Source organism: Perognathus longimembris, chromosome 4 (assembly GCF_023159225.1).
Source record: "Perognathus longimembris pacificus isolate PPM17 chromosome 4, ASM2315922v1, whole genome shotgun sequence".
Lineage (NCBI taxonomy): Eukaryota > Metazoa > Chordata > Mammalia > Rodentia > Heteromyidae > Perognathus > Perognathus longimembris.
In genome coordinates this window covers 62,862,761-62,887,721 of record NC_063164.1, presented here as the reverse complement: position 1 = coordinate 62,887,721, position 24,961 = coordinate 62,862,761, and the positions used below count along the sequence as shown (strand labels likewise).

Genomic DNA, 24,961 nt, shown 5'->3' with positions numbered 1-24,961 from the left:
ATTTGAGTTTTGAATTTAATATGTGTCCCTGAAGACTTCAGCTCTGACCTCTAATATAATTCACCATAAACAAGAATTTCATGTATGATAATGTATTTCAGCTATTCCTACTATGATAATTTCATAGTCTAATGCATAAAACTGTTATGTTTAGCTGATTGTGTGAAACTTTTTTGGTAATGCATTTCATAAGATGAATATGTGATTATCTTATAGTAATTGGTACATTTATTCTAGCTGAAACTGGAATTTGGGGTGAATTTGAAGTTTGAATACTCATGACAACTTCTACTTCTCAGTTTTGCAAATAGCCACTTTAATATTTTTATTCACTTGTAAATTTTTCTTTGAAATGCTATATGATAATGAACCGGATAAATTATCCATAAAATTGAAAAAGTTACTGGTATGTTAGAGGTAAAAGGAAATCTGTGGATTTTTTTTTATGTTTTTAATTTAGGAGACAAACTTATTAGTAATATAAATAATTTTTCTAAAGAAAGAAACCTAAAAGTATTTGCTATGGAAATTGATGATGACAAAGGATGTCCATGTTCTTGTTGGTTCTTCTGTTCAAGGACTGGACTGCGATACTGGGCAGAATATGTCCCTTCCCATTCCCCTCAACATTGGTGTCATCAAGTACTTAATGTCTATGTACATGGTTAAACCTATATGGTGTTAATAATTTTGCTGATAATAGTCTTTTAAAGAAATAAGGGATGGGGAGAGGATTTTTAATTACATCACAAATTATTCAACCTCTATTCTTTTTTCTTTTTTTTTTTTTTCTGCCAGTCCTGGGCCTGGACTCAGGGCCTGAGCACTGTCCCTGGCTTCTTTTTGCTCAAAGCTAGCACTCTGCCACTTGAGCCACAGTGACACTTCTAGCTGTTTTCTATGTATGTGGTGCTGGGGAATCGAACCCAGGGCTTCATGTATATGAGGCAAGCACTCTTGCCACTAGACCATATTCCTAGCCCCTTGACCTCTATTCTTAAAAACATTGAAAAAAACTTTTTTCTCGTATTCAGAGTGGGTTTCTTTCATTTAAATTATCTAAAACTTAGCAGGTTTTCTTCTACAGCTTCCAACCTATTGTTTTTTGTTTGTTTGTTTGTTTTTTGCTAGTCCTGGGTCTTGGACTCAGGGCCTGAGCACTGTCCGTGGCTTCTGTTTGCTCAAGGCTAGCAAACAGAAGTGGCCACAGCGCCACTTCTGGCCATTTTCTATATATGTGGTACTGGGGAATTGAACCCAGGGCTTCATGTATACAAGGCAAGTGCTCTTGCCACTAGGCCATATTCCCAGCCCCAACCTATTGTTAAGCCTATTCAGAGAGAGAGAGAGAGAGAGAGAGAGAGTGTGTGTGTGTGTGTGTGTGTGTGTGTGTGTGTGTGTGTACGTACGTGTACATGCCAGCTTTTTGCTCAAGGCTTGCACTTTTAGTACTTGACTTTCTTTTTCTTGGTAGTTAGATGTAAGGAGTCTCATGGACTTTCCTGTCCAGGCTCTCTTTGAACCATGATCCTAAGATCACTAAGCCTTCTGAGTAGCTAGAATTACAGGCACAGGATCCAGTACTCATCTTTTAGTTTTGTTGCAATTGTTGTTGTTGCTGTTGATGTTGTTTTGAATAATTTTATTTGGGAGGTTTGGGCCTGTCTTTTCAAAGTCAACCTTATTGCTTGTTTGTGTCTGTTTTGAAGTTCTTCATCTACTTCCATCTTGTGTACATCTTTTCCTTAAGTCTTTGAGCTCATTTGTAATATTTATTTTAACGGTCTCCTGATTATTCCAATATCTGGTTTGTCTATAAGTTATCTCTATGGGTTGCTTTTCTTTTTTTATCTCTCATCTTATCTAGTGGCTTTTTGATTATATGTGACTGTTGCAGATAATACACTATGGGGAACCCAGATTCTGTTTTCTACTTTGTGCAAAGTTTTGTTATAGCTGATAACTAAATTATTGGCAGATGGTTTTAATCTTGTCAATATTGGTTTTGCTGTTCTTTGGCCTATTTCAGATTCAGTTCAGCTGTAGAACATAGCCCCAAGTATATTGCATGGTCTTTCCTTTTCAAACATGGCCTTTGTAGAGCATTGACTAAATCCCTAAGGCACTTACAAGGTCTGCTCGCCAAGGAGACTGGAGTCTAACTGCTTTGATATCACTAAATTACATTGTCCTTCCCTCCCCACAGCTCACCTACTTCATCAGGTACGACTTGGTCTCAATCTCTTGCATCATCTTCAACCAAGTGACCCAAAGTAGAAAGCCAAGTGGCTATGGGATTTTGTAGGCATTTTCCTCCTCTCAAGGATTTAATTCTTTTTCATTTTATGTTATTTGCTTGCATATATATTTTGTGCCAGTACTAGAGATTGAACTCAATGTGTTGGGCCATTGCTTATCTTTTTCACTCAAAACTGGCACTCTATCACTTGAGCCACAGCTCCAGTACAGGCTTTTTACTGGTTGGTGGCAGATTTGTCTTCCCCAACCTCACTTTGAACTATGATCATCAGATCTCAGCCTCCTGAATAACTAGGATGCTAGGTAGGAGTGAGCCACTGGCCCCCAGCAAGGATTTCATTCTTGTAGAGCCTATTGTCTAGATCCTGGTAATTGTTGCCTCACACATTTTAGTCAGCTTTATGGATGTTCATGGGAGGACAAAGTCTAGTCAAGGTTGGAACTAATGCCAACCAAGCCAAATTGTTCAGCCCCAGGCAGAAGACACCCTTCTCTTGTCTGGCCCTGTGACACCTAGGGATGTCAGGGAACTGTGACTATCATTAAGCCTTTTGAAAAGAACAAAATATATGCTTTTAATGTTGTGACTCATCAAGGAAAGACTAAATCACACTTCTTGCACTCTGTTATTAATTACAGCGTAGATTTACATAATAGGCTTAGAAAGATTTTCATCAGAAATGGCTAACACATCTTCATTGCACTAAAAGACAACTATTATAGAGAATGCCCTTACTTAAATATCTATATAATAATTGTAAGTATACAAATTGTAAGCATATAAAATTGTAAGTATACAATTTTAAGTATATAAAATCTCCATTAGCCTTCAATTTTTTATGAGTGGACACATATAGAACATAGTTTTACTAACTTTTGCCACTTAATTATATTCCCAGATTTTTACAAGTATATAATGACATATAATAGTACTTACCACCCGACAAATGACATAATAAATATAAATTTCATGATACAATATGTGATGTAGGTAATCTCACTAATTGCTAACTCCTCTTATTATTTTGAAGAATAAACTTTTGCCTGGCATGGTAGCACATGCTTGCAATCTCAGCCTCTCAGGAAGCAGGAGCAAGAAGATCATTAGTTCAAACCTAATCCAGTTTTGCTAATTAGCCAAGTGCTATCTCAGAAACAAAATAAAAACAAAAGCACTGTGAATGTAGCTCAGGCATGAAACCCTGTGTTCATTCCCCAATACTGCAAGAAAAATTAAAACAATGACCAAAACAAAAGCAATGTCTTACTTTAGCATGCAAGACCTATACATATAAAGCCCGTTTTTTCATTTTGTTAATTCTTATTTTTTAAAATTACCTCCAGTACATACTGTGCACTTCTAGTACAGTAAGGGTTCAGTAAATTTTTGTTATAGAGCAAGTAGTCAGTACATATATATGGGTCCAGGTATGTAGTGATTTGTTCCTTTGCAGTGGACTGTAAACCTGGAACCTTGCCAGACTAAGTGAAACTATGGGTTTCAAAAGCTAAGCAGTAAGCTGAGGAACCCATAGCTCATGCCTGTAATCATAACTACACAGGGGACTAAGATCTGCGGATTGCAGTTTAAAGCCAGCCCGAAGAAGAAAATCCGTGCAACTCTTATCTCCAATTAGCCACCAAAAAGTCAGAAGTGGAGCTGTGACTCATGTGGTCAAGCACTAGCCTTGAGCATAAAAGCCCCAAGCCTTGAGGACTAGCACAAAACAAAAACTAGACAATGGAAGTAGTGGGCTAAAGATTTAAAAAGGGGGGAGGGGGAAGGAGGAGGTAACAAGTAGAACAAGAAATATACTCACTGCCTTTCATATGAATCTGTAACCTCTCTGTATCACACTTTGACAATAAAGCAAAAAAGCAAAAAAAAAAAAATTTAAAAAGAGACTTCTCCAAAGAAGAAATAAAAATGGCCAATAGACCTGTGAAGAAATTTTCAACATCTCTGGCTATAAAAGAAATACAAATCAAAACAACATTGAGATTCCACTTCACCCCCATTAGAATGGCCATTATCAAGAAAACTAATCATGACAGATTCTGTGGGGATGTGGCCAAGAAGGAATAGTACTATACTGTTGGTGGGAATGTAAGCTTGTTCAACCACTCTGGAAAGTAGTATGTAGGTTCCTCCAAAGACTAAACGTCGAGCTTCCCTATGACCGAGCAATCCCACTCCTGGGCATTTACCCAGCTGACCACAAACAAGACCACACTAAAGCTACCAGCACAACCATGTTCGTTACAGCATGATTTACTATAGCTAAAATATGGAACCAACCAGATGCCACTCAGTAGATGAATGGAACCAGAAGATGTGTTATATATACACAATGGAGTATGCTTCCATCAGAAAGAATGGCATTGCCCCATTTGTAAGGAAATGGAAACATTGGGCTGGGAATGTGGCCTAGTGGTAGAGAGTTTACCTAGCATGCATGAAACTCTGGGTTCGATTCCTCAGTACCACATAAACAGGAAAAGCCAGAAATGGTGCTGTAGTGTGAGAGAGACAGACAGACAGACAGACAGACAGACAATTGGAAATATTTGTAATGAACAAAGCTAGAATAAATGTACATATCTATGTGCACACATAATACATATGGCCTAAAGAAGTACCTGACACAGAACAGATCAGATACTCATGACATATCAAATACTATTTAATAACAGTCCAATTTCTTGGGGGGAAAAAGTATTTTATACCCCCACATGAGCATATCTCCATACATATAAAGAAAAGTCTAGGAAATGTCAACAGTGCTTTTCTCTGAATAGGACTACTGGTGTATAATTGTGGTGTTTTTTTCTTTGGATAATTGTCTCTATATTCAAGAGCAAGTATAAATGCTAAGTTTCCTAAGAATCTGTACTGACTGTGTTCCTCATGAATAGACTGACACCAGCTCTGACCTTCACCATCAGCCCTTTCTCTTCTCAGGCATGATACCACACTCAGCTGAAGTATACTTCTTTACCTGGGCCTCACACCTGCAGATTTCTTCCTTGGGTAGAAAGGCATAAAATTAGAATCAGGAGGAGGAACACTGGAGAGGAAAAGTTACCATATTAAGAATTTGCTTTGTTCCCTGGCTCTGTTTCTGTGCATCTGTGCATCATGGTTTCTTTTTTTTTTTTTTTTTTTTTTTTTTTTTTGGCCAGTGCTGGGGCTTGGACTCAGGGCCTGAGCACTGTCCCTGGCTTCTGTTTGCTCAAGGCTAGCACTCTGCCACTTGAGCCACAGCGCCACTTCTGGCCATTTTCTGTATATGTGGTACTGGGGAATTGAATCCAGGCCCTCACATATATGAGACAAGCACTCTTGCCACTAGGCCATATCCCCAGCCCTGCATCATGGTTTCTTTAAGCTCATAAGCATCTAGACCTTAGCGTATGCTCATCAGGGGAAAACAATCATTTACACTTAAGTACTTAGAGATTTTTGTAACGTCCTATTTTTGTCTCCGCTGAGCCTTTTCCCCCTATGAAGAACGTGCTGTTCAGTGTGTTATTCCCAACACACCTTCTTTGCTGAATCTATGTTTCCATTGTGTAGGGAGTTCGCCTGGCGTGATCCGGAGTTACCTGAAGTCATCCACATGCTGCAGCACCAATTCCCGTCCGTGCAGGCCAATGCGGCGGCCTACCTGCAGCACCTGTGCTTTGGGGACAACAAAGTGAAGATGGAGGTATCAGACACAGGGCCTGGGATGGCTCAGGGGCTGGTGCTTCCCAGCTAGCAGCCACACAATCACTATTTACAAAGTTAACCAGAATTAGGAGGAAGCACAGGGGTGGACAACGTGTGTACTTAGAGTCCCAGGGTTCAATCTACAGCATCACCATAGGGAGGGAAAATACCAGATGCCTTTTTTAAAGTTCTATCATCATCATCATCATCATCATCATCATCATCATCATCAACATCATCATCATCATCATCATCAAGTAGTTGCACAAAGGAGTCTCATCTCAGTGTGTCAGTTTACAAGTGCATTCCATCTTGATCCATGTCTCCCCTTTCATCTGTCCCAACCCCACACATCCCCTCAAGTTTCCTTGTTCCGTTTGAAGATCCCTTCTTGAAGGGATATTTTTTATTTCAAATGTTCTTTTGCTTCTTAACTAAGAAAAAAAGTAGAATGCATATATTTCCTAGAGTGCTTTCAGCCTTATCAAATCATGTATTCACATCATTAGCAAGCTTGAAGCAAAAGTCAATTCAACCCTCATTTTAGAAATATTTGCCAAAAGTCTACTAGAATAAAAATTATATCATTACTGAACTTGGGAGTTAATGTATTTCATGTGATACAGCATTTAGGTGTTTTTAGAAACATTAAGTTACTGGTCATTGACTGGTATTCCATAAACCAAAGAGTCTTAACATTTCAGCCCCCCCCCCCATATACAGTTTAATATGCAGTGGATATATTGCTACAGAGCTACAAGTAGATGTAGTGAATAAAGTCCAGAAGTGGTTAACAAATATTCTAATGAAATCACAAACTAATGGGAGTATAAAAAGAGTTGCCTAGGGAATTAATTCTAGACACTAAATAACTTATTCAGAAGTACCTTCCAGTTATGGTCTGTGATCCTGCAGACATCATGTATACATGTGGCCTCATTGTTCTCTTGAAATGAAAGTAATTCCCAGTGTGTGTTCAGAAGCCTGGCAAAAAACTACACTGCCTAAATGTACTCCCTGTACCCCTAATATTTCTGTACCACTACCAGGGTATGAACAAGGCCTCATATTCTCAAGTTTTTTTCTGTTGGGTTTTTTGTTTTGTTTTTGTTTTGTTTTTGTTTGTTATTGTTGTTTTGCTCACAACTGGGACTCTACCACTTAAGTCATACCTCCAGCCAGGCATGTTGCTGATTGATTGGAGATGGTCTTTCAGACTAGGTTGGCTTTGAATCTTGATTCTCTGATCTTGAGCCTCTTGAGTAGCTAGGATTACAGGCATAAGCCACCAGTGCCCAGCTGCCTGCCATCACTTTTTAAGTCATGAATCCAAGAAAGGAGCATCCTTATAGAGTGTGTCCCGAAAATCTACAAAAGGTGATCCACTTAAAGTAAAAAGTAACATTCAGAAGTTTTGAAGGTATACACTTCCCAATATCTTTCCTAAAGAGAGACTTTTTTTTGATTACTGATTAATCACATGCCACTTACACCTGGTACCCAATATATCTTAATTTTAGGTTTATAGACTAGGGGGAATCAAGCATCTGGTTGACCTTTTGGACCACAGAGTTTTGGAAGTTCAGAAGAATGCTTGTGGTGCCCTCCGAAACCTTGTTTTTGGCAAGTCTACAGATGAAAATAAAATAGCGATGAAGAATGTTGGTGGGATACCTGCCTTGCTGCGACTATTGAGAAAATCTATTGATGCCGAAGTCAGGGAACTTGTTACAGGTAAGTATAGAAGGTAACATTGACCTAGAGGAAATGTCAAAAAACATTCTAGACTTTACCCTTCTATAGTACCATTATGAAGGAGTTGTAGGATTTTAAGTCATGGATGAGAGAGAAATAGCAACTATGAAAAATCCATCTTATAATTTAAGGATTCAGAAGGTAATTGTAGAGATCAATTCATTACCAGTTACTGTGCTTATCAATGCATAATTATCAACTAACAAACATCTTGTTCCTGGAGGGCTAAATACTTGGTTCTGTCTCTTCTTTTTTTTTAGGCAGTATTAAATTTATTATTTTTTTATTGTAAAGGCAGTATACAGAGGGGTTACAGTTCCATAAGTAAATGAGCACAATTCTTGTTGAACATTGTTATCCCCTCCCTCATTTTCTCCCGCTTTCCTTCCATTCATCCAGTGTCTGAATCTGCTTGCTTCCCAATCACTTTGCTAGGCCACTAGAATGTAAGAGCAAATAAAACCCAGGCCCTGTCCACAAGTAGCACTCAGGCAGAAGAATTATAGATGGTTCTGTGAAATTCAGGACAATGTGGCAAGCGCCATGATTCCATAGAGGTTGCATCAGGAACATAGAGATGGGTAGGAACATTCCTTGAACAATAGGGAATATTTCCACTCACAAGCAGAGGCTCAGAATGACATGGGACTTGACTCTTCTTCCTACCAGCAGAAGGGGACTGTTGTGTCATAAAACTGGAAGAAAACAAGTCTTGTAAGAGATTGCATACCTAGTGCTTTACAAAGCACTTGTGTGTTACATGCAGTAAGGACACTGGAGCATATCATGGCCATTTGGGGTTTTAAAATACATTCGGCCTGCAGGAAGTAGAGTAGAGGATTCATTTGATGGGAACAAGCCTGGTGCCTGAGAAGTCCATGAAGAGATCACCCATCTAGTGGCACTGGCTTAAAGAGGGAACAGTTAGAGAAATGAGGCGTAATGGTCATATAGGAGAACAGAGACATGAAGGAATGAGAGATGGTGGTTTGTTTGGAGATACTGGAACATGCAAGGCTAAGTACCTGTGTCCTGGCATTCTTGAGGTTCAGACAAAGGGACCACTATGCAGAAGGATGAATTAATGACAGCATTATTTATAATATAGAACTGCCACTGGTAATTTATAATAGAGAATGCCAATACTAAGTATTCATTGTCAGGAAAGGAGTAAATTGTGGTACCTCACACTGTGAAACCACACAAGAGTAAAATAAGCACTTTAGAGCTATATATAGCAGCACAGATAAATCTTGAGAAATATTTACAGATAACTGCAGCATGATACTGTTTGTGTAAAGCTTTTGCACATGTAGATTCAAACTATAAATTATTTTTAGATAGATGCACATAAACTAAAGATTTCTAATTGGAATGATAAAATAGATTCAGTAGTTACCTCTGTGAGGAAAGAGAAAAGAAAATGGGACTGGAGAATGTATTCTACCTCTATTTCTTTAGAGAAATCAAAAATAACTATAGCAAAGTATTAATATTTGATAAAGCTAGATGGTGGATACCTACATGTTTGTTTCATATTTTGTGTGCTATTTTTTATGCCTGAGATATTTAATTTCAGATTTTTAAGCAAGATTTCTTTGAAATTAATCCCATTCCCTACTGGCTTCTATTATGAAATCAGAGTTGTAAATTTTGTCAGAAATAATTCAGTAACCATTGGGAATGTAGCAAATCATCATGCATGTAATATCTAATGGGAATCAATTTTTTCATAAGATATAAATATTAAAAATACAATATTAATATTTCCTTGCATGTCAAATCAGGTATAGAATTTACATACTAGAAGTAAAATATATTCCAGCTCTCATCTTGAACTTGGTAATGGACTTCCTGTCTGTGTATTTCAGTATTAATGTCTCAACCTTTTAAGTTACATGTTCACTTAATAGTTTATATTTCTTCTTTGAAAAGCCTTTGAAGTATTTATCCTCTCAAGCTAGAAATAGTTTAGAATTTATATGTGTGCAAATATAATAATTGAAACAAATTATTTAGTATTAAGAAAATGAACATCATTATCTCCATTCTAGACATCATTTTTTATTATATCCAAACTTGATCTGAAGCTGCCTCCTAAGATGACAAAGGAGATGGTGTTGTTTGCAGAGTCTGAGGGCTATGGATGTTGGGAAATGTGACAATGGCCATACTTAGTAGAAGTCAGGTTTGGACACACAGGATGGATAGGAAAGTCTCTGGATGATAGAAAACCTAGCTTGGCCTACAAAAGGAAGAGGAGGAAAACAGTGTATTTTTCCCCATCTGTTTGAACCTACTGTGTAATGTCCAATTGCAATAACATGCATTTGAGCCAACAACACTGCAGAATGTTCTGTATGCATCTCTACTTAGATCAGCCCAAGACAATCTGACAAAAAACACAGCTTTCACCCGTTTTTTTTATTCTTTTTTTTTCTGTTCTTTCATGATTTCTCACAGAAGAAATCAGACTTTCGTAAATTTTTGTTTCTGAAGTTTTGAAGAAAGAAACATTGCCTTTGCTGAGTTGACCCCAAATAATTGGTAAATTTACTAGTCCATGAAAGTTTGGTGATCTTTTTTTTTAATTATTTTTATTTAAAAGTAAATCTACGTTATTTGAAGTAGAGCCAGACTGCACTTACGAAAGTCCCTTCCATCCCAATTTACCTGGGGCATGCTGTGACTTGAGTACTAATTCCCATCTTATCTCATTACTTATATGTATGGACATGGCTAGTCATTATGAACATAAGGTGTTTCAACATGTGGGTCATGGCCTTGAAGAGCTATTCAAAAAAGCACCATTTTCCCAATAGTGCATCTTTCAACATAAAACTCTGAAGAGTCCTGATATTTCTCTTTTGAAAATATTTGCCAGGAGCTTCCCAACATTAATCATTTTGGAGGAAGGGGGTATATATTGAGGAAATTGGTATTTTACAATTACATACTTTTACAACCAGTTTGTTTTGATAAATGAACGGCTTGCATCGGATGTATTCCTTTCGTAACATTGTAATGGGAGAGGGTGGTGTGTCCACACATTGCTCATTGCTCAGCTGCCAGATGTAAAGTATTTGGACTAGAGGATTCCGAAGTGTATTTCTAGTTCCCAAAGTCTAGCTGTCACCCTGCATTTGATTCCTGTGTATAAAAACATCATCTAGTTAAGGTGACACCATCAAGTCACAATATGAATCTAGCAGAGTTGTTTCTGTGTCCGGAGATCCTTGAGTCTTTTTTTCATTAGTACTTCCTCAAGTCATAGTTTCATAAGCTCTTTAATTTGTAAAATCACAAGTCAAATGGAATCTCAAAATTCATTTTTGCCCAATCAGCCATCCAAAGCATGAGTCCCCAGAACTGCTTTCACACAAGCACCTATCATGTGATTGAACCCACTAGGACTGGAGGCTCATAGCTTGTACCAAAAGCACAAGATATTTGTCATGATTTGGAAATGGGAGGAAGACAAACCTCTGGGAGCTCATTTTGCCCAAGGATGGCCCTATATACCAACTCAGCCCATTGGGCCCCTCTTAAGCAGGAAAGTGTGCTCTAGTCTGAACTATTCTCTTCCGGACATAAGAAACACTGTGCTATGTGCCTGTGTCCCCAGCAATGCCTGTCAGTTGCCCATAGCCTAATTTTAATATTTGACCAGTGTCATCCCCACATACCATGGCCCTGGCCATCCTTACTTGACCCATGGCCTTTGTATGTGTAGCCTAAGAGTTCTTCAGTTAACATAGGATCATGAACTGTTGAACATGTTTATTCAGTGCAGTGAACTGTACTGAGGAAATTAACCATTCCTTTGAACCTAGGTTTCCTACTGTTCTCATATTAAGTAACTCAACGCAGTTATTAATCTCATCTTTTTTTCCTCCTTGTCCTCTTTGTTTTAGTTGGGCAATTCTTACTGTATTTAAATGAAGGAATTTTTAGTTATTCTTCTTCTTAAAATGCCTTGCTTTTGCTTTAAATATAAAAACTACTTAAGGCCTGTATTTCTGTCTACATCTTCATTTTCAAGGGGAAAATGTACTAGTCTGCCAAGTGTATCTTCCCAAGATAGTATGGCTATCATTGTTCATTAAAATGATTCTCTAACATGTAACATGATTCTTGGGTTTTCTTCATTGTGTTGAACGTTTTCCAGGGTGAAACCTATGAGCTTTTCTTATGGTAACTACTGATATATACAGATGCATTGACTGTTTTCTTAAATTTAAAGTCCCCTAACCTTGAAAATATAAACTTCAAAGCTGCACAAAGTATGACTGTCAGAGTCAGGTTATGAAATTAATGTCTTCTAGACTACAAGCTATAGATTGAAAATAAGAATGTCTTGTCACTAAAAGATATGTTTAATTCATTTTTTCAATATTGTTTTTCTAAACTAGGAAATATGGCTTTCTAGTTACTGAACATCTTGAAATTTTCATCTTTTAAAACCATAGAAACTAAAACTACCACCCAAAATCTGAAGCCAGCTGCCTGCTCTTTACAAATGTCCTAAGATTACTACAATAATTTCTTCTTATTAATGCTACAAGAGAGTAGCCTTATTTTATTCTTTAATAAGAGTAGACTTTGCTCATGTCATTCCTATATTCATTCTATACAATTTAGAAAGTAATATTCATTCACATAGCTAAGTACAATATTCCTGCACTCTTATTTTGATATTTTGGATGCCAGCAATATATTCCGACACTGTGCAGAACATGAAACGGAGCACATTCCCTTTCTAATCATTAGTCTCACTTTTCTAATTGGGTGACAAATTAATAGTAAAATTGTGCACTTAGTAAGAATAAATGAGCCAGGCAAAGCTTAATCAATAGTAAGAACAGAGTAGGTGGTATATAGCATAAACTGAGCTCACATTACAGGATGAAACCATTTACTAAACATGTCCCCTTAACCATTTATTATGCCTCTAAATAATCATCTCTTCCCTGGACCAAACAGGAGACAATCTATCACCTTCTGCCTTGCCTTTGTGGACCATGTGAGCTACAAGTAGATCTGTATGTTCTTTTCAGTTACCTAGTCATGCTTCTCAGCCAAAACCAGTAAGAATTCTTACCATTGGGTCCACTTTAAAGAGCAACAATACAGATCATTCAATCAGTATCCCTCCCTCTTCCAACTCACATTTCAAATGATGACTTTGAAAAATGGTAACAAGAAATAAAATGGCAACATTTAAATTTTTTAATTGGTAATGAGCCTAAAATAGTTTATTATAAATGGGCTAATTCTTAATTTATAGAAAGCTTTGAACTGGAAAAGACCCTAAAGTAATTATCATATATACACTTGCATCTCTGTCTCTGTCTCTGTCTCTCTTTCTCCCTCTCCCTCTCACTCCCACTCACTCACACACACAGAGACAAACACACACACTACGAAAGAGTAACAACTGGAGAACAGTTGAGTGAGTGACTCTCAGATTAAGGTCCTGACATGTGAACTGTAATTCTTTTTCTGCCCTGGCCCTTTGCACCCTTGCCCGTCCCCAAGCCACTAGAGATACAAAACAGAAGCAAATCTGAGCATTTAATTTCCTATATTCCAAATGTCATTTCCCTAGTTCTTTCAAAATACTACCAAAAAATGTGTATAGTAACCTTAACTGTCTGAATTTTTCTCCGCATTAGGTAGAAATAACCTTAAACCCACCACTGGTATGGTCATGTCAAACCATGATCAGGTATTATCATAAAGCTTCAGTTTACTGAAATGTAATTTTGCTCCTGGGAGCCTTTCAAGATTTATTCTCTGAATATGACAAGATGTACCCATATAGTGGTATATGGTGTTAGATTTTGAGCTTAGGCTTGTGAATGCTGAAGAAAATAAGGCAGTCAAAGGGAGAAGGAGGTCATGTAGAGAACTAGATGCCTAACAGTTGGTCGGTGGCATTTCCCAGCAAGAGAGAGAGACTGACTCTTGGAGGACTGGAGAGCCAGTGAATATGAAGTAGGGCACATGGAGTAAGTCCAAGACAAAAATGTCCAGGAAATCCCAGACTAGATTTCTCAAGTGCTTTTCATTTTCTGAACTTTCTTGATGCCCTATAGCTCACCATGAGTCACTTCCCCCTCTAGGCTGTTTTCATCTTCCGATACCAGACAAGTAGGTTGAAGATTTAGTACAGCTACAGAAGAATAAATGTGCTTTTTGTGTGTTTCCACCTGCAAGGCAGCTATGGGAAATAACAACTTCAGTGACTATAGGGGATCTCACTTTGGTGGTATAAATAACATAATTCTTTGTCAGACTTTGATGTAACCCACAGAACAGTAAGGAGGCAGTGCTCTGTCCTGGCTGCCACTGTCTCAGAACAAGTCCCAGATTTCATTTTATGTGACTAGATCCCTGATATTAATTCCTCTAACAAAAGGAACCATGCATTATGTCCCTGATGAGTAATTCTCAACATTCCTGAATCATAAGCCTATTTATTTTCTATAGAAATGTCTTTCCAGGGAACATAAAACCATGTAACTATCTGTGCAATTAATCCTCTCCACATATCCATGAATGGCAAAACTACCTAGGATAAACCAGAATATGTTGAAATGCAAATATGATTCTGTAAATGAATCTAGAGAAATTTATAGAACTTCTCAAAATGACTATGCTGCATCTTTGTGCCTGCAAAATTATAGGTAGAAACACAAGCCAGTAGTAATTGTTATCTGAAGACACTACATTTCTAGCCTTCATGTTCTTCATCTGGTATGTCCCTTAAGGGACCTTAAGCAAGTCCCCTAATCAAGTCCCTTCTGGTCCTGATCCCTCCTAGATAGCTTCCTTCCTTCAGACTAGCTGAGTACCATTCCATCACAGAGCAAGACTGACCTGCCTGACAGGGATTATGCATCTGCTGTGGGCAGTAAAAGCCAGAGTGCCTAGGTGAGCAAGGCAGGGCCTCCACAGAGATCACTGCACTTCTACTATTCACAAGGCCAGTTCTGCAGTACAGAATGCAACTAGCAGACCTAGTAGGCCAACGAGGAGGCCCTAGGCCCTGTGCCTGTAGTCAGGAAATGTCACTGCATGAGGCTGAAGGCTGCCATATTGGATAGCATAGGCCTGTACAAAGTCAGCATCCCTTATGTGCAGATTAGAGTCAGACATATTTAAAACTATATAGTTTTTCACATTTTAGAATGTTTACCTAAATTATACTGATTAAGCATTTATAATATAAAAGTTCAAAATCAGATTTTGAAGCCTTTCATATATTGAGTCATCATATTATGGTTACTCAACCTCCACAATGTGTTGGGTAAAGGCAGTATAAATCTAAAAGCTCTGACATCTGTAAATTTAAGTAAAACTTGCACAGGGAGGGGGTTGGCCAAATAATGACATAGTCACTTTCTCCAAGAAGCTACAGATGTCTGTAAAAATCTCACTTAGATATCAGAGGAGAACATCAGGAACAACTGCAAAGAGAAAAACTGGAGATAGGCTTTTGCAAAATACTAATGGGTGGTCACATGCTATGAATAGACAGGTGCTTAGACCAGAGGCTTACCTTCCTGCCTTGATAACAAGAGTGTCGGTTTCTGAGATTTCTACATTTCCTACACTACATATGCAGTGAGCAGCCTTCTTGCTTGTTCCTTTGTCCATCATGGACAGTGATCCTCCTGTTTACATTTGCCCCATGCCTAGGATGATAGGCATGGCCCCTGCACTGTGGGGGCGGGGGGGGGGGGGGAAGATCTCAACTTTTTGCTTGGGCAGGCTTAGAACTATGATCCTCCCAATGTCAGTCTCCTAAGTGGCTAGGATTACAGACATGATACACCATGTCTGGCATAATTTAACATTTCTACTCTCACTTAAAAAATATTTTCTTCATTTATTTACAGTTTGGGGGTTTTGAATTCAAGGCCTTCCCCTTGCTAAGCAGGGACTCTATCACTTGAGCCATGCTTCCAGCCCTCTACCCCCGTTTTTTAAAATTTTTTAAATCCCACAGTATTACTTTAATGCTCTGCCCAGAATTCTTCCAGATTAGAAGTCTGTGAGGTTTGAGCCTCAGTGTTTTCCCTACATCAGACCCTGTCACTCCTCCAAGTGCTTCAGACTAAACCTAGTTCTTTGGTTAATTGCTGAACACCTCCACCCAACTTGCATTACTTTTTTTGTTGATGTTAATTATTTATTGTTATTATAAAGGTGATGACCAGAGATGTTACCATTTGATAAATTGGGTAATGAATATGTGTCTTTTTTGGACAATGTCACTCTGTCCTTCGCTCTCTCCCAGTCTTTTCCCTCTCCTGTCCTTACCCATAAGCTGTATAGTTCATTTTCTGTCTTCACTGCTGCCTTTGTTTACCCTTTGTCCCTCCATTTCTGTGCCCTCTCCATGCCTACCAAAGACAAACACATGAACAAGGAACACAAAAAGAAAATGAAAAAATAAAGAAACCTCTTATTTCTCTTTCCTGGAGTTCATTTTGATAGACATTTTTTTATGTGATCAGTGTCACAAAGGCATTACACCTTTGTGTTCCTCCCCAACGAGTATCCTCCATTGGCCTCACTGTGTGTGAATGCCTAGAATCCACTATAATTTTCTCTCCCTATTTTTAAAGAATGTTTGCAAGATGGTGTGTGTGGCACCAGTGTGTTCCCACAAGTCAAAATTGCCAGAAAAGGACTACCTCTGAACCAGAGAACTAGAGCATGGTTGTGCTGGTTGATTTGTGAACACATTTGTTGTCTCCTTTAAATTCTGCATACCCCAAGGACAAGGCAATTACACTTATCTCATTAATGACATAAAGAACTAAAGAATGAGGCTAGCTTTTGATAGCAAATGCAAGCATAGTATGTCCAGTATTTAGAATGCCTTAGTATTTGGGCCTGTTTTGATTGTTCATTTAATTTTGGCAATATCTACAAACATGGGGTTCCTGTTTTAAAAAAAAATCATTAGGAAACAAGACAAATTAAATGCTACATAAAAATGAATTGTAGAAAATTATCTTTCATGACAAAGGAAGACAAACGTGTAGGTTGTTGTGTGTTTATGCTACCAGAGAAATCACTTCAAATGTTGTTTGGTTAGTTTTAAATGGTCTTCAAAAAACACACTTTCCAAATTGTTGTTATTTCTTTAATTAATCTGTAAAATCAGCTTCTAATTTGGCTATAAAATTATCTGTAGGCTATTAGAATAGCTGTAAAGCTTGTTTTAAACATGAGCTCTTTCAAAATTCTGCAGCATAGATTTATGTGAAATGGTATTTTAACTGCTTTATTCATTCTTTGGGGGAGTGGGAATGAACTTTCATCTCATGGCAGTATTTCATTATGCTTATTAGTTATTCATATTTATGTGTACTTTATTCCTGTAGTAGAAAATAAGCAGCATTTTTAGATGACAGTATGCGTGAAATTTCCTAATATTTTCTAAATTCACTTATATGTGTATATTCTTACTCCACACAACAAATAGCTAATAATTACTTTAAATTAAATAAAATCCCCAGCCTCCTAAACCAAATTATACTTTATTTTTAACTTTCTCTTCGGGCACGAGGAGATAATAGAGTATGCCAATAAGTACTTTTTAAATAAATTTTACATTAGGATGTCAGAGCCAGGGCTTTATCCTGCTGATGGAGAATGCTAATCCTCCTGTTCTCCGTTTTTTCATCTGTCTCAGTACATCTGGGAGTTGGTGTATATTCTATTCATTACTTACAACCCTAGCAAGATAACTTCCTGACCCATTAAATGAAGCCCTAGATAGACTAAGTGGAAAGAACATGATTTTATTACTTTTTTAGTGACCTAGAGTACACACAGGTATTATTAGGTGGTCTTAAGAATGGTGCTTTTTTCTTTGAGTAGAAAATCCAAATTAATCATCCCATAGCTAAGGCTTTTAAGTTTAATTGAGCCTTTTTTCATCTAGTATTTGTTCATCAGAACTAGTTGTTTTGGCCTTTATGTAACCTTATTTGGGGAATAGAAATTAGGGAAGAAAAATCAATGTCTTGAAACTTTGATGTTGGAAAATGGATAGTTAAATCCACACCAAATGTTGTAGCTCTTTCAATTCTGTGTGAAGTTCAGAATGGTAGAAATGCAGCGATGCGCACTGCAGGGTGACGAAGCTGCCTTTGTATCGGCCTGCAGAATAGCACATGCTTAGCAAAAATAGAATCTCTTTTTTCCTGGCAAAGAATAGCTTTGAACAATTTTTCATTATAGAAATGAAAGCCTGAATTTCAGTAGTAGACTGATTTTATGATCAATAAGTCATCTTATGTGACCAAAGATAGCATAATCAGCTTATCTACTGAAGAGTTGCATATTTAACAACTTTCATTTTATATTCTTGCAACACTGCTCTTTTTTTTTTTTTCTGAAGGATGGGAATTCTAGAGTGTTGGTATGGCTCTTTTGATTCTGGAAAATGCAATGGCAGTGAAATTCTGCTGTCCCCATAACTAAGATGGTGGTCTCAATGTGACAGGCAGGCTGACCCATCCTGGTAAAAATGCAGAACATTGTTCTGGCCTTCTTCCTGCGTTTGTAGACCTTAACAACACTCCTAAATACTTTAAAGAAAAGGCACAGGGCTGGGAGAGTATGGCCCAGGTGATATAATACTTGCTTTGCATGTACAAAGCCCTGAATACAATCCTCAATACCGAAAAGAAAAGAATCCAAAAACAAATATAGAATATAAAATTAATCCTTCGGCATGTTTTTGAGTACCTACTATGTGTCCTGCATATGCCTAACAGTACATAAAAACATGGATGATAACTGGATAGCTCTTTAAACTTGCCTAATCAAATTTAAATGAAAATCGAATTTGGAAATGTAATACTCATCATACTTTAAGAAGTCAACATGTGGAATTTCGAAATTATGGAATAACCAAATGGGAAAGCTAGTTCATTTATGCATCTTAACAATGCATAATAGAATAAAGCCACAGTAAATGGTAACTTTGCCTTTGTTTATATTGAAGAACATTCATTGTTATGTCCAATACTACGTTAGATGATGAAATACAGCTCCTTTTGTCATTCTATCTATTCTGGAGTCTGAGATGTAAGAACCCCGGTTAGCCAAGCAGCTACATCCTCGAGATTCTTATCTCTAGTTAGCCAGCAAAACGCCAAAAGTGGAGGCATGGCTCAAGCAGTACATGCCAGCCATAAGCAGAAAAAGCCTGAGTTCAAGTCCTGGTATCAGCACTAAAGGGAGGAAGAAGGGGAAGAAAAGAAAAGGAGGGAGGGAAGCAGGATATCCTCAGGGTCAACTTAGACCCCTCATGATTTCACATAAAGTTTGTGATACCAGTTTTTTAACTTTTGTACACTTCACAGTCCCTTGTATCTGCAGAATCTGCATTCATAGTCAACTCACAGCATATCAAAACTATTTAGGAAAGCTGGGCACAGTGGTGAATGCCTGTAATCTTAGTATCGGGTAAGTGACATTAATAAGAAAATGCACCAAAACAAGTTAAAGTTCAAAAGGTAAAAAAGTATAATGTGATAACTATATAGTATTTACATTTGTGGGTTTTATAAGCAATCTAGAAATGACTTAAAAATGTGCAGGAGAGAACATATGAAACTATACCAACCATTCTATATCTGCTTATTTGGTATCCATAGGGGCATTCAAAACAAACCCCAGTGGATACTAAGGAGCAATTTTATATCTGACTTTACATAGAGCCTCTAATTTGATTGGCTTTGCTTTTTATGAGCCTTGTCTTGCTGTTAACTTTACTAGAATACACTTACTCTGTGAAGTAGCAAGTAGTTTATTGGAAAATGAAGGTCTCCCCCATGAGCTGAATTTTTTGAAGTGAGTAATTTGAAAGGCCTTGACAGAGAATTACACCAATGACTTTAGGAATCACATGCTATAAAATTGTCAGCAGGAAAGGTAGGAAATGACACCTTGCCTGTCAATGGTCTGTGGACTGTAGGCTGACACCACGGCTGGCTGTTGTGTGTCCATTATGGCTGGACTCATCAGGAAATGTGAAAGCCACATTGCAGCTGCGTTCTAGCGCATGCAAATATGCATACCCTCTACCCATTCTTTCTCCTATCTTCTGTTATTTGTCCAGGACAGACCAACAAGGAGTAGTTTCTTATTTTTAGCTCTCAGGTCCCTTCTGTGGTCACTAACTTCTATTGCTTTGCCCTATGACAGTGCTTGTCAAATGTCAAATGTCTGCTTAGTGGGACACCAAACAAAGCAGCCAAGATCTGTCATAGTGGACAGAACAAACTTTCAAAACCAAAGTCTTCCTGATCCTCAGTGGTCTGAATGCTTTCCTAGGCCCATGCCCATCCTACTTTAAGGAAGAGCCTTCTAGGCCAACTAGATAGGCCACCTCAAAGGATAGGTTCCTGAAAAGCTGCAGTTATGGTGGGGGAAAAAGACAAGGGAAACCAAAGTAATAAAAAGCCAAGCAGGGGCACAGATATGGAGTGCAGGCCAACACAGAACACAAACATCAGCCTTCATTGTCAGTGTGTAGGCAGGCAAGGGAAAGGCTTGCCCTCCTGTTCTCTTTTCAGTTTTAGCCCTGCACTTCTGCCATTCACCCCCCCCCCCCCCATGATAGGGAAAGCTTTTGTCGGCTCTTTCTTGCCTCTCTTCTTTATTTCATGCCCAAAGAAGGCTGAGTCGGCAGGTTCTGGGCTGGCAGCTTGGCCTACAATACCCTGGAGCAGCAGTTTTCAGGCTTGTCTCTGGCCCATTGCTTTTGATAAATCATGTTTATAAGGCTGACACACTCCCATGGTCATAGGTGGATTTTGCCAACTCTTTTATTTTCCATAGGACCATGGTACCACATCATGATACTACATGTGGTAGTTTATGAAGACTCAAGTTGTTTGCCAGTGATATATCAGGAGTGTTTGTCTCTGAGAGCTACAATGCACAGAACACTAGCTGCTATCTTTCTACCCTTTAATTTAGGGGAAAAATTGTATTCGTGTGAGAATTGCATTAAAGTAGATGTCATCTCAGTCTTGCCCTAATTTCTCTATGAACAATTATTGGAAAGTGTGTTCTAATGATGATTTGCCTCATGTCAGAGTTGACAGAAATGAAACCCCTCTAAAAAGCTTGACAATTTAAATTACACTCCAATGAGCTACATTTCCAGTCCCTTGTCCTAAAAAAATTGATATGAACTACAGTATGGGTGATTTTTAATTTATTGTTAGTTTCACATGCATCTTAAAAGGAATGACACTAACTTGCCATCCTGAAACAAACAGAAATCAAACTCTTAAAAGACATGCTTGAGTCTGGGAATATAGCCTAGTGGTAGAATGCTTACCTCGCATACATGAAGCCCTGGGTTCGATTCCTCAGTACCATATATATAGAAAATGCCAGAAGTAATGCCATGGCTCAAGTGGTAGAGTGCTAGACTTGAGCAAAAAGAAGCCAGCAACAGTGCTCAGTTCAAGCCGCAAGGCTGACAAAATGAAACAAAAAGACTTGCTTAAAATAATGAAATGATCCAAATGAGGAAGATGAAGCAAATACATTCACCTCCCAAGATAATAAAGTTACTCCAAGTATTGTATTTAAGCTTGAGCTATGAGAGACACCCCCCAACCCCCCCTGCAAATTGGAGGCTTGATAAAGGAAAGTTTTCCACAGTGTCTAGTCACAGATTTAAAGGATAATGCACTGAAGGACAGGTTAACAGAAACCACAGGCACTCTCTGTTTATGACCATTGCTTGGATTACTCCTCTACCCAGAGAAACTCAATTTGTTCTGCAAAAACCACAGGTAACTTGCCTGTGTCTCTGAATCTTAAAAATAGGTCTAAAGACTTTGGAATATACTAACACAAGCTCACCTATGTCCATTCAATCATTAGAAGCCAAGCACCTGGCCATTTAGAAAAAGAGACCACTGGTTAGTTGTAACAGACTGAGTTCATATCAGTTCAGGCTAATTTCATTCTTAAAACTGTGGTATCTCGGGCTGGGGATATGGCCTAGTGGCAAGAGTGCTTGCCTCGTACACATGAGGCCCTGGGTTCAATTCCCCAGCACCACATATACAGAAAATGGCCAGAAGTGGCGCTGTGGCTCAAGTAGCAGAGTGCTAGCCTTGAGCAAAAAGAAGCCAGGGACAGTGCTCAGGCCCTGAGTCCAAGCCCCAGGACTGGCCAAAAAAAAAAAAAAAAAAAAAAAAAACTGTGGGATCTCTAACTGGAAGTCTGACTTTTGAAATTCTATATTTTTAGGAGTTCTTTGGAATTTATCTTCATGTGATGCCGTAAAGATGACAATCATTCGTGATGCTCTCTCACCCTTAACCAACACTGTGATTGTTCCACATTCTGGGTGGAATAACTCTTCTTTTGATGATGATCATAAGATTAAATTTCAGACTTCACTAGTTCTGCGTAACACAACAGGCTGCCTGAGGTAAATTCTTTATTTCTTCTTTGCAATTAATGCTCTGATTAAATAATGTGTGTCATAAGTAAAATGGGGACTTTGTTTTATTAACATCTACCTAGTTTTACAGTTTTGCTTCACAATGTAGGCAGCCGGACTGGCTTACTATATTATAAGCACAGACTTATGGCCTTCACACAGCCGTCTTAAAAATGTGAATTCTTCAGAAAGGCTATTCAGTCTAAGTGCACTGCCAAAATCCCAGTGTTTTCCACTATAACCACATTTTTCTAGTTATAATGTTCTATATGCTAACATGTTTGCAGCCTGGTTTTTGTTTAAATTCAAAATGTTTTGAATTATTATTCAAATATTATTTTGCTTGAAGAAAATTTAAGCCATCATTGTTTGGAATCTTATAAACAAATGAAAACAAGCCCAAGTGCTATTTTTCGTCATTACCTTTAGCATTTAAAACTTATAAACCTCTTGAAAGTATACACCATGCAACTCTCTATCTGCCATTAACCCTCTGCAGCTCACTTTTATTCCATCTCCCAGCCTAACAATTCCCTGGGAACCTAACAGAGAGGCCTTGGCACCGAGTGGTGTGCTAATCAGAGAGTGGGCTCTGGCCTCAGTCTGTCCTGTCCACCTTTGGGACCTAGTTTGTTTTTCTGCAGAATAGAGATGGCAGCACCATCTCAGAGTCAGGAGAAGTCATGTGGAATTGTTCAGTATTGTGTCAGACAGTGAGCACTACTTACTATTCACACTAAGAAATCTGTGCATCCCTGTGGCAGGGAGCTTGAGAAGGAAGGAGAGTCATTCCAGTCAGATGGCTGTCAGACCTGCAGGCAGTATAAGGGGAAGAGTAGAAAACAGAAAATTCCTACTAAATCATATGACATGTCATATGACCTAGTCCCTAGAGCGGCAGCTTGTCATCCTCTCCCACACCTAGATCCAGGATGGGGAAAGGTGAGGCGGACATGCTCTTCACCCTGAATGCCTCAGGGTATTCACACTTGGCAATGTGCTCAGGAACTCAACAGACAAGGCTCACAGCTCTTAGGGAACCACATGCTCTTGAAGAAAATCAATAAGGGAACCAGAAAATGATAACACCATTTTTTAAAAAAAGGATAATATAGCAGCTGAGTAATTACTCTGCTTGCCAAATAGGTAAAAACTTAAGCCTATATCTGAACTATCCCAAAAGCCATTCACCTGAGAATTAGGAGACAGGAGAACGAGTGTTCCAGGCCAAGTATGTGGTTATATATGGGCCCTGGGGCAGGAATGAGTTTGCAGTTCTAGTTTAGTGAGCAAAATGCAAGGTGGCTGACAATCAGGTTGGCTTTTATGAGGCAGGGTTGGTTTTTTATTCTAAGTACCATGAGAGGGTTATAAGCTGGGGAGTAATGGGCAGGTTTCTGACTGTGATGTAGAAGATAATGGCAGTGATCCAAGCAAGCACTAAGGGTGGCCAGGATCAGGGGCTACAGAGAATTAGGCAGATTCTGTTGTTTTGTTGAGAAAGAGTTAACAAGGCATACTCATGGGTTAATAGGAAGGGGTGAGCAACTACGGATAACACCTAGATCTCTGTAATAGAAATGTTTTTGAGATGACAGGATGAGGGGAAGGGAGAAGATGAATGGAGGAGTGCAGCTGGGAGTTTGATCATGTGTAATTTAAAACGTGAACTTGCTGCCCATGTGGTACAGTCAAGGAAGCAGTGGGAGTATATATTTGGAGTTCCAGAGAGCTCAGGGCCAAAAATAACACTTTGTTTGCAGGTTGTAGAGTAAGTAGAAAGAGGCACCCAGGAGGGTGCAAAGATGAAAAGGAGAGAGGACCAAAGCAAAGCCCAGGTTTCCTAGATGAAACCAGGGGCAGAAGAGGCCAAGAGGAAAGGCAGTGAAATAGAGATAAGCCAGAGAGGTGTAGAGCTCAGAGCCTGAGGTGGAGGGATTAATGGTTTTACATATTCTCCATTTGCATAACTTCACACTAATCTTCATTCCTCATAATCATTATAGTATAGCATCATTATTCTTTTAATGATGCTATAGATGGAACTTGAGACCCTCACACTTGCTAGACAGGCAGACTACTGCTGAGCCACTTTTGGTTTGCGGGGAGCTAATACTTAGGCTTGAACTCAGTTCCTGGACTCTTTCTCAGCTTTTTTGCTCAAGGTTAGCACTCTACCACTTGAGTCACAGCTCTGGTTCTGGCTTTTTTGGTGGCTAATTGAGATAAGTATCTCATGGACTTCCCTCCCCAGGTTAACTTCTAACCATGATCCTCAGATCTAAGCCCCCTGAGTCCTAAGGATTATAGGTGTGAGCCGTTGGCACATGGCTGAACTACATAATTTTTAAGACAAATTGTTACCAAAAATTTCATATGAATGAGACCTAAAATAATTTTCAAGATGTCCTATAATTGAAAATATGAGAAAAACTTGATCCTCTTTGGTGGTACTGGGACTAGAATCCAGGGCTTTGCTATTGGTAGACAAATATTCTACCACTTGAGCCACACCTCCAACCCTGAAAAAAAAACTTAACATAAGCAATCATCCATATTTAACTTGACATTTTTATGTAAGAAATGCTATGTTTTCCTCTGCTTCTTCAAAAGTATTCAATAACCACCTGCTACATGGATAATATTGTATTAATAGGTGCACAAACTTACATCACCTAACAAGGGAGGAAAAGCAAGTTTAACAGCAAGTTGTGTGTCTTTTGTAAATTGAT

The 24,961-nt window shown here is 38.5% G+C and overlaps 1 protein-coding gene across 17 annotated transcripts in view; it reads left to right on the top strand.

Moving 5' to 3' along the window:
* Nucleotides 1-24,961, top strand: part of Pkp4 (plakophilin 4) — a 239,319-nt gene that overhangs the window by 194,112 nt on the left and 20,246 nt on the right. For all 17 annotated transcript variants that reach the window (XM_048345412.1, XM_048345410.1, XM_048345408.1 and 14 more), the window contains 3 exons: nt 5,837-5,969; nt 7,492-7,705; nt 22,034-22,217. In XM_048345412.1, coding sequence (XP_048201369.1) covers nt 5,837-5,969; nt 7,492-7,705; nt 22,034-22,217 — 531 coding nt within the window. The remainder of the gene's footprint in view (nt 1-5,836; nt 5,970-7,491; nt 7,706-22,033; nt 22,218-24,961) is intronic.